We start from the raw sequence: 11,159 nt of genomic DNA, 5'->3' as shown, positions 1-11,159 counted from the left end.
TCTGGTCATTTGCAGTCATCACATCTGGACCCCTGAGAGAGACAGCTCATGCTGGATTAAAACCCTCTTCAATATACTGCAGGACAAACACAGCAGTGAGTATGCATAAGCTGCCACTGACTCAGCAGGAATGTCTTGAGCCCTGTTCAGACCTGGTATTAACAAGAGTCTTCAGTGATTTGATCACAAGTAGCCTGTTCAGAGTGCTATGGAGGGGTTGACTGAATCAATGCACTGCCAACAGCTATACAATGAAATAAGGGTTTATCCATTAGAAATAGTAAAATATTTTTGGTTCATTATGAAACTGTGGCGGGAATAGTTAGACTGTGGCAGGGGACATCAGTAGAGTAGGCGGTCCTTCAATGTGGCCCAGGATGCATTTGTGTTCACACTGCTAAGAGAATGTGGCCACATGTGGCCCAGACCACCTCCAAATGTGGTCTGAGTGATTGGATCTCAAATGCGTCCTGGGTGCGTTCACACTTGTGATTGGATCACTCAGGACGGATGTTAATACCAGGTCTGAACAGGGCCTCATTCCTGTTGAATGGGTGAACAAATGGTAATGTGTAGTGGGAATCGGTGGTTAAGTTATCAGGCTAGGCTAACTAGGCTGACTAGTTTTGAACCCTCTTAAATATTGAATATTTTTAAGGAAAAGGCAGGTTAAGTCACTAATGGTCAAAGGCTACTATGGGCCTGAGGCAAGTGAAGAAAAACTACTGGTGATCCAAATTCCTATTTTTTTTATGGCTTAAGTGCAGGTGAAAAAAGGTTTTGCCAGGATAATCTTTCAGAAGTTCCTTATTTTTTTCGTCTGGAAAACGGATGAAAAAAAGTTTTGCCAGGTGAAAAGGAAAAAAAAAAAAAGTTTTACAAGGATCATTTTGCAACGTTTTTCTGTCATCTGTGAAACTAGGATCATTTTCTAAGTAATTTTTTTATTTTATTCCGTGAAAACAGCTAAAAAAAGTTATAATTTCAGCCACTCTAAACAGGACTAAAAGCATTCATCTTTCCTTTCAAGTGGTTTTCAAGTTCTCCAGCATTTGAGAAATTTGTTTTATTTGGTTAAACAAGGACAAAGACCAATAACTGTTGAAATAGGGAGATGGACACAGAAAAGACTGAAAAAATAAATGAAAGTCTTAAAACATAAAATTGAGGGAAACACAAAATTATTCTACCAGTGTGCTTGTATGCGGGCCTGATGCGGGCCCACATCTGCACTGTGAACCATGTGATAAGAATATGAGTTTGAGTAATTGCATGTTTGAAACTGAACAATTCTGACTCAGCTGCCATATGGAAATCTCCTTAAATGGAATAAATATTTGACATTCAGTAAGCTTGCATGAATGTTTTTATTGTGATTATTAGCCTGTGTTTTAAGTTCATTTTATACTTTTTTTTTTTTTGCTTAAATAAGTGTATGCATGAAAATAGTCAAATTTAAGGATTTGCATAAATAACCAGATTCCAGTTTCAATTAAAAAAAAAAGAAGTTCTGGTACAGATATGAGTGGAGGCCCAGAACCTCCGTTAAGTCTGTTCTGTCTCTACTGCAGGTCATTAAAAAGAAACTGAATTTCCTTTTTGTCCAAAGCAGTGTCTGTGGAGGTGGAAATGTTCCATGACTCTGCAGACCTTCCCAGTAGCAGGAACTGATACGATGTTTAGGCCATAGTGTACCCATAGCTCCCACAATGCAGAGCTACCAACAGCCGGTCTCTCAGGATCTCCTGACTTGGGTATTCTGGTAGTTTCAGCATGTTGATACTGCAGATAGGAAAGGAAACAAAAGGGCAGACATGGTGAATACTGTGTACCATTATGATTATGATGACTCATATCTAGTCAATGGAGGAGTGCCAATATTATTTACCTGATGCACATTCTGCCATGCAGAGATCTTTCCCTGTTTTCAAAAAGTGCCATCATTGTACAAGAATGCCACTAACTCTTACCAACAAAACTGAAGAGACATACTGCCCTCTAGTGCTCAGTAATATTCAGCAACTGTCCCTCTGTTTTAGTTGTAGAGTCATGATTGTTGTGTCTACAAGTCTGTTTATCTTAAACAGTGTTGAGGGGAAAGAGCTTAGTTTCTTTTAGTAAGGAACAAGCCTATGGAGCACTGCTGAGCATCCTTGCCAGCACACTAGATGTATGGCACTGAGAAAGGGCTGTAAGACCATTTAAGTTTCATCTAACTGTGAGCAGTTTACGATCAAGTCAAGACCAAGTCCATTGCATCCAATAATCCAATAATCCATCCTGTATTACTGTTGTTCATAGTGAGAGTCAAGTGTGATAGATAATCACTCAGTATAGCCCTCTTGATTTAGAAGTTTAAAATGTGATAGAAAGGGGAAATACCTTGTATTGTAGTCTAATCAAATTCTGTATATGCATATGAACTGATCTAGCTGAGAGGGTGAAAGATACATTTTCCCTTAGGAGTACAAATTGAGGCGTTTACATGTAATCATGCCTAAATGTTGCATTTTTTGCTAAAATTGGGATCGCAACTCTGAACAAAAACATTTGAGGTAACTGTGCTAGATAATCATTCAGTATAGTCCTTTGGATTTAGAAGTTTAAAATGTGATAGAAAGGGGAAATTCCTCTCACTGTAGTCTAATCAAATAATGTGTATGCAGAACAGAATCAACTAATCTAACTCAGAGGGTGAAAATTTAATTTTCCTCCAGGAGTACAAATTGAGGCGTTTTATAGGTCAACTTGCCTTAATGTTGCATTATTTGCTAAAATTGGGATTGCAACTCTGAGCAAAAAATATTTCAGACAAAATATTCAACAATACAGATCCCATAGTTTCCTATAATTTCCCTGAACAAAATTGGTCAACTCGAAAAAGTCATCTGAACTTGGTTGAGGATAAAGACTATAATAAAGACTGTAACGAGACAAATTTCAACACACCCAAATAACCATAACAAGTCAAGTATAATAGAATAAACGTCAAAAAGAGGTTCTAGATCAAGACCAGGCTTGCATAATACAGTTTTGAGTAGAACTAAGTCAACAGAAAGAGACTGACAGAGAAATACAGTGATTACCAGGTACTAGAGGTAGGCAGTAGGTTGGAAGTGTATGGCACTGCAGCAATGGTGAACTTTTGTAAACCGCTGCCACCCATCAGGTAAGCAAAGCCACCATGAGGAACCCTGGAACTGATAGAGAGGGATACCTTATTACAATAGACATTCACACATTTTTGTTTTATTAACTATAGTGTAAATCCACCAAACAAACCTTCCAGTGACAAACTGAAGCAAAAGAACCCGTTCCTCCTGGGTCAGGCTCTTCACCACCGCCCAGAACCACTGCAAAACATGCAGACATTTTATATTCAGACTGATACATTTTAGAATTCAGTTTAAAAAATTAAGCAATGGTTTGTGGCTAGCTATGAATGTTGATGTCAAGTGGTAAAGGTCCAACGCGTGGGCACATCTGCCTCTCAAACTATATGCAGAAGTAAAGGCTGAGGTAGAAGAAAGCAGGCAGCCTTATGTCTTGCCTGCTGTCAGATGCTTGGAACATAGTTTGTACTGCAAATTTGAAATAGTTTAAAGTTTGATGACACATTGCATCCCTATGACATAAATAATTCTGTTCTTGTAGTGCAGAATTATCCAGGAAAGTATTAAAAACTATTCTTTATAGTCTGATATTTTAAGTTTTGTATCAATGATAATAATAATACTTATGCTTGTCATTGCTTCATAAATGTTACTTTCCTTGAATTCTAAACTAATCTATACATGAAATAAGGTAACCTGTGACTAAAGTTTGGACTACCTAACCGTTAAACATCCACATTACTAAAAACCAAAATGATTAAAGTGAAACATGATTGTCCAGTCTCTAAGAATTCAGTCCATGTCAGGCTGCTAGAATAAGAGCTCACCTGGATGACTGGCTCTTGAGGGTCATAGCCACTGGTGTACTCAGTGTTCCTTGACCAGTCCTGCACATCGATCTCTGGCATCCCTGACAGCAAGAGCTCCTGCGCGCGCGCGCGCGCGCACACACACACACACACACACACACACACACACACACACACACACACACACACACACACACACACACACACACACACACACACACACACACACACACACACACACACACACACACACACACAAGAAGAAAAACTATAAATTGAGAGAGACATGTAAAAGAGTAAAAAATAGATAATAAATTATCTATCCATCCAGCTGTACCGTGACCTTCAGCAAGTCTGAGGCCATGATTCTCTTCAATCCTAAAATAGTGGATTGTTTGTGTTAGGAGTGAACTGCTGCCTGAAGTAGGGCTGTAGGATATGATGATATGTCGTGTGAAAAATTACAAAATGGTTATCATTTCATATTATATTCTTTTACCACATACACAAGAATCATGTCAAACAGTATGGAGAGAGTTTATGGATAAGAACCACAAAAGTAGAGTCGAGTGGTCCAGGTCATGGTTATCCCTGACTACTGTAATGCCCTTCTGGCGGGTCTCCCTTTGTGCACAGTGAAACCTTGTCAAACGGTCCAGAATGCTGAAGCTTGTCTGGTATTTGATCAGCCCAAAAGGGCATATGTCACTCCACTACTCATCAACCCACACTGGCTATCCATGGCTGCCTGAGTCAAGTTCAAATCACTAACGATTGGCTTCAGAGTAACCTTTGGGTCTGCATCCAACTACTTGACCTCAATCATACAGCCTTATGCTTATGCTTCTTGGCCACTGTATTTCTCCAAGGAATGTTGTCTGGCCATGCCATCCCAGCACAAACTTATTAAATAGATGTAATACTTAGTACTTACGTCAAGGTTTCCTACTGCACTGATGCTTTAGTGATATTGTTCACTTGTAAGTCACTTTGGATAAAAAGCATCTGCAAATTGAGTAAATGCCATGTAATGATGCTCAAAAAACTCCAGACTCATACAATGCAAGAAGCTTATGCCCACAGCACACCATAAGTATCACAAAAATGGAGGGAGATAACAGCTGCATGTGGCTTGCATCTGCAAAGACGTGGTCCCAGTTTACACGGTCAAGACACAAGGGTTTAGTGAATTACACAATATAAATGTTACACAAGGTGTGGTCTTTGTGTAACAGACTATCCTGGAAAAAGTTTTAAGGACCAGTGAGTGAATGCTGAGTGTCGTTCCTTTTCAGCAGTAATTTGCTTTATCCACAGGTTCCTCAAGAGCATCATGCATCTTCCATAAAATGGTTACTACACTTGGGATAGACTCAGCTCCTTTTCTTTCACTGAAAGATGAAAAAATGTCATACTCTGAAACATAAGATGACTTTTACACCTGGTTAGAGTCTATTAAGTTTTGATAACAAATTAACACTTTCAAATACATACACAGATTGCATTGTTTATCTCATGCTTGGTTTTCTCAGCTTTATACTTAACATGGATCATCCCTTGAAGAGAAACAAGATGTACATATCTCAATTTACATACGAAAAAATACAAATGACCAGTTAAAATACGTATAAAGTTTGAATTCACACAATTCCCTTTTCTTGTGAGCAAGCTGATAACTACAGTCCTGTCCCCCTGACCTCTGTGGTAATCATTTGAGTGCCATATGCTGTCCCTCCTGAAAGCCATCACCAACCCACTCATGGACCCCTCAGAGTTTGCCTAGAGAGCCAACAGGTCTGTAGACGATCTGTCAACATGGCTCTCCACTTCATCCTCCAGCACTTGAACTCCTCAAGGACCTATGCCTTCAATACCATCATACCAGTTCTGCTGCAGGACAGGCTCTTCAAACTAAGTGTGGAGGCAGCCCCCCCCCCCCCGCACTATTGCAAATTCCTGTGTTCCTATTGCACATTGTACATATTTATATTATTTTAACATTTTTCCACATTTCTATTGTAAATATTAAACATTTCTATTTAAGCTACCTGCCTTGCAGTACTTGCTTTCTAGTTCTTTGTGTTCTTTCTAAACCTGATTCTGAGAACACTCAAGTCGAGTTGTCTCATTTATATCAAGACTGTCTGTCAAAAGTAGAGGAGGAAATCCACACAGTATTGCACTATGCTACAACAACAGATATGTGGACGAGCCCAACTACACACCCCTCTATGAGCCTGACAACACACTTCATCTGAGACTGGACTGTCGTCTGTGTTTACAGAGGGGCCACACAGGAGAAATAATAGCCATGACTAGACATGCTTACTGTGTTTTGGCCACTGTCTTCATCTACCCATTTGTAAGTGTCTAAAACAAAAATAAAATATATATTTCTGTAATAATAAACCTTATAGTAGGCCGCAAGGAAATCTGCAGAGAAAGCCACAAGGGGCTTTGGATCAAGAAGGCTGATCTGTGGGTGGTTGCCACTGGGATGCAAGTCAGGGCCAGATCAACCACAGTTGAGTTGCCTGGGCAAGAACAGCTGAGGACCCCAGGTCACATTAATGATGCATCCCAGTGAATCCATAGAATGTATCTTGCACATTGAGCTATGTTTTCATGTTATAGTTTGAACTTGAAAGTGTTTCATGTTTACATCTGGTATTTTATATACCAATATTTATGTAAGGCCTGTATTCAATTGTTCAATTTCTTTGCACATACAGTATTCTATGTTTGGTTTTAAAATTTGTAACCCTATTCACATTATAGAAATATATAATAGTGTTTTCTATACCATTTGTACAATTGATGTATTTATATTTTATATTTTGTTACATGCTTAATTGAACATTTTCACAAAGTTTTTAAATAAAAGAAGGAAAAGAAGTGAGTAATATGCCAAGTATATAATTCAAAATGTATTAAGAAATAGGCTATGTGGTCATTTTATTTATTTTGCCAAATTTACAATGTGCTACATCATGATATATATCATATATATCATATACTACGTCATGTACTATATGTCAGGCTGGGTATCTGTGTCTCAGGGACAGTGGTAAGCAGCACTGGGGGTCCACAGGTAAATGCTGCTTATATAGTCAAAGTGCTTTACAATGTAAACCACATTCACCTATTCACACACACATTCATACAGTGCTTACATCTACACATTGAGTGCTTCTACCATTCACACACACTCGTACACCGATGGAACAGCTATCAGAGGCAATTTGGGGTTCAGTGCCTTGCCCAAAGACACTTCGACACGTGGACTAGAGGAGCCAGGGATCGAACCATCGACTTTCTGATAAGAGAACTGTTCTGGCTCGGTTCTTGTTCACCCTGTGTACGGTGGACTTCAAATACAACTCTGAGTCTTGCCACATCCAGAAATACTTGGATGACACAACTATGGTGGTATGTCTCTGGAATGGGCAGGAAGGAGAGTTCAGGAATCTGATGATTGCCCTCAGTGAATGGAGTGACAACAACTGCCTCCTTCTGCACACCTCCAAGACAATGGAGATGGTCTTCGATTTTCGCAGGTTTAAGCCCACCTTTCAGCCAGTCAAAATCAGAGGTAAGGACTGTAGCGGGGGAGCTGTGGCTCAGGAGGCAGAGCGAGTCATCCACTAACCAGAAGGTCGATTCCCAGTTCCTCTAGTCTGGGTGTCCTTGGGCAAGACACTGAAACCCAAATTGCCTCTTATGGCTGTTCTATCAGGGTATGAGTGTGTGTGAATAGTAGAAGTGCTCTATGTGTAGATGTAAGTGCTGAATGACTGTGTGGGTGAATGTGACTTAACATGTAAAGTGCTTTAAGTGGTCAATAAGACTAGAAAAGCGCTATATAAGCAGTCTGTTTACCATTTTACATTGAGGTGGTGCACACTTACAAATACTTAGGTGTGCACCTTAACAGTAAACTGGACTGGTCCCTGAACATGGATGCTATCTACTGGGAGGGTTAGAGCTGGGTCTTTTTCCTGAGGAAACTTTGACGTCTGCAGTGAAATGCTGAACATGTTTTTCAGTCAATGGAAGTGAGTGTCTTTTTCTATGCTGAGGTCTGCTGGGGCAGCAGCATTTCAGATAAGAACACAAGGAGAACAGACAAGCTGGGTAAAAAGGCTGGGTCTGTGCTTGGCAGGAGTCTGGATTCACTCAGGACTGTTTTGAGAGAGACGCATGCACTGTACAATACCAACCACAACCTCCACAACATTCTTACAGGCCAGAGAAGCAGCTACAGCAGCAGCCAACATCTCATCTTGTTATGCTGTAGGTCTGAGTGGTTCAGGAAATCCTTTGTTCCCACTGTCATCAGATTGTTCAATACCTCAGCCAAAGGCAGTGGATCATGACATGGCCTTAAATCTTAACTACTATCTATACCATCGAGATATGTAATGACTTACATTGGGATATGACATTTCGGTCCTATCTCACAGCCCTAGCCTCAATTTAAGGAATTTAAGTATCTTTGCACCTTGTTTACCAGTGAATTGCAGAGAGGTGCAGCATCAGCAGTAATGCAATTATTGTATCAGACCGTTGATGAAGGAATTGAGTCGGAAGGCAGAGCTTTCAATTTACCAGTCAATCTACGTTCCGAACTTTACGTACGGTTATGAGATTTGGTTGGTGACCAAAAGATTGAGATCATGAAAACAAGTCAATTTCCTCTGTAAGATGGCTGGGCTCACCATTATAGATTTGGTAGGGAGTACAGCCATGCTCCTTACATGTTAAAAACATCCAGTTGAGGTAGTTTGGGAAGTTGATTATGATGCCCCCCGGCCGTTTTCCATTGGAGGAGGTAATGTGGATCAGTCACACTTAAGTACCGACCTCTTGAGCTGGGCATCAAATATGAATACTCGTTGGTACAGATAAAAATGTGTCTCTAATGAGGGGGCGCAGCTGAGCAGCAACATGTGAAGACGTGGTTTTGTGAGCTCTGCTTAGAACGAACATTTATTTAATATTCCTCCTTTCCTTCTCGTCCTTCCTGGTGCGAACGTGTCTCTTAAGTGCCAGATCCCTCAAATTAATCCTGTTTTTGAATTCAAAGCTGCTCAAAATGCCTAAATCTCAAAAGCCGAGGTCAGGGCCGGACGCCTCAGACTCGCTTGATGTGGATCCGGCCGTGGAAATGGGGTCAAGGTCAGATCTCAACGCAATCATGGCTGCCATAAAGCAATCGGAGCAGTGTGTGTTAACCAAGATCGACTCGTCTGTGATGGCGACTACAGGTAAACTGTACAAGAAAATAGACAACTTGGCGAGTGATCTAAAGACAGAAATCCTGAGTGTGCGTGCAGAGTTTATGAAGGTAATTGAAGAAGTGCAGAGGGAAAACGCCATGTTTGCAACTGGCATTGATGATCTTGAGGAGGAAGCTAATGGCCATGCTAACCGGGTTATAGCACTTGAAGCTAAAGTTAACACACTGTCCACACAAGTAACCCGGTTGGCAGATAAGACCAAAGATTTGGAGTCCCAACAGCGGTGAGATAACTGCAGACTAGTTGGAGTGGAAGAGGGATTTGGAAATATACGACCGGAGAGAGCCGTAGCTGAACTCTTGAGGGAGCACTATCCCTCGACTATATGCTGACGCACGATCGAGCACATAGGAGCCCGCAGCCGAGGCCAATGGATGGGGATGCTCCGAGGCCAATAATCGTCAAGTTCCACTACTTTCCAAAAAAAATGAATGTTCTTTGAAAGGCCACGGGTGCAGGTGCCATCACCCACAACGGCCAATGTTTCTTTATCTACCCAGATTACTTGGCCGCCGTCACAAAAAAGAGAGCAGTCTCCACCGAGGTGAGGCGATTACTTCGCTGGTGTCCGGGCGTGAAATACGGTCTCCTATACCCAGCCACACTGAAGATCACGGCCCCAGCTGGCGAGCAGGTATCTTTCGAAGATCCAATCAAGGCGAAGCACTACATCGAGACCAATCTGCGCCCACAGGAGACGGAGGGAGAGTGACATTCAATACGCGGGGCCATAACAGGTACCATATATGCTGCGTGTTAATATTGCAGTAGTTGGCGCATGCTGACTTACACTTTGACTGGTAAATGTTACTACACTGCAGTTGGATGGACTTTATGTTTGGACTATGGACAAGGCTAAGTGACATTTTTCAGCCGTCTTAGGAATATAAATGGGAAAAAAAAAGAAAAAAAATCTTTGGACTGAGGATCCATGATGAACAATTATGCACAATATGCAACAATACATGACTGATGGTGGTCATCAGAAGGTGCTTAGCGTGGCCTGGAGAATATCTTTCTTAAAACTGTTAATATTTTTCTTTGTTTTGCTTTTTCCCTGCCATTTTAGTATTTTAGTTAAGGCCAAAATGTGACACAATAACCTTGATAGTATTTCTTTTTTTTTTTTTTTTTTTTTTGAAGTTTTTGTTTAATTAGTCCCCTTATCACCACATTATTACTAATTTTATTTTATTTTACTCTTTTCTTGTGGTGATATCTTTCAACTGAATGTGATCAGAGATTTATCAGACTGTGACAGCACGCATGCAGCAATGATGATATTGAGAGGAAAGCCCCATTACATTTTGTTCTGCCTTTGCAGAGTTCATGTAAGAGTTAAAGTTAGTGTAGATGTGTTATATGCCTAGGAGAGTGAGGAGAGTTTTTAGGGCAGTTTCAGGTTTAAGGAAGACCAGCCCAGGAGTCCAGGATGGTAAGGGGTTTAGATATGTCTGTCTGTTTGTTTTTGTCAATTCTCTTTTGGGTTTATTTGTGGTTTATCGTTTGACTCAAACATGCACAGAAGTACTCGGATATAGCCAACATGCAGGACCAGATCATTACAAATTGTTGCATTATGATTCCGGATAATGTAAATAATCAACAAGGAGCAATTTCGTTCACTAGCTGGAACATCAAAGGGCTGAATAATTTGGTTAAACGAAGCAAAATATTTAGTCACCTGAAATCATTATAACCTGATTGCTACAGGAGACACATTTAAATATTAATTCCAAAAAAAGACTAAGTTGTAAGTGGATTGGTCAAATATATCATTCACGTTTTAACCACAAAGCCAGGGGAACAGCAATTCTAATTAGGAGGGGGATTCCATTTGAAGACTCACAGTATCAGATGCTAGCGGCAGATATATTGTTGTAGTGGGTAAGTTATTTAATACACCATTAATATTGGCTAACATTTATGGACCAAAT

General features: G+C 40.5%; 1 protein-coding gene across 7 annotated transcripts in view; it reads right to left on the bottom strand.

Moving 5' to 3' along the window:
• Nucleotides 1-205: 205 nt before the first annotated feature.
• Nucleotides 206-11,159, bottom strand: part of hace1 (HECT domain and ankyrin repeat containing E3 ubiquitin protein ligase 1) — a 63,708-nt gene continuing 52,754 nt past the window's right edge. For all 7 annotated transcript variants that reach the window (XM_071468528.1, XM_071468526.1, XM_071468527.1 and 4 more), the window contains 4 exons: nucleotides 3,941-4,039; nucleotides 3,283-3,353; nucleotides 3,087-3,200; nucleotides 206-1,782 (listed from right to left, as the gene is read on the bottom strand). In XM_071468528.1, coding sequence (XP_071324629.1) covers nucleotides 1,680-1,782; nucleotides 3,087-3,200; nucleotides 3,283-3,353; nucleotides 3,941-4,039 — 387 coding nt within the window. In that variant the 3' untranslated portion in view covers nucleotides 206-1,679. The remainder of the gene's footprint in view (nucleotides 1,783-3,086; nucleotides 3,201-3,282; nucleotides 3,354-3,940; nucleotides 4,040-11,159) is intronic.

Source organism: Trachinotus anak, unplaced genomic scaffold (assembly GCF_046630095.1).
Source record: "Trachinotus anak isolate AG129_WGS33_773 ecotype Australia unplaced genomic scaffold, CSIRO_AGI_Tana_v1 ptg000032l, whole genome shotgun sequence".
NCBI classification, from domain to species: domain Eukaryota; kingdom Metazoa; phylum Chordata; class Actinopteri; order Carangiformes; family Carangidae; genus Trachinotus; species Trachinotus anak.
The sequence above is the reverse complement of the archived record's forward strand: the minus strand, read 5'-3'. Positions and strand labels throughout refer to the sequence as shown.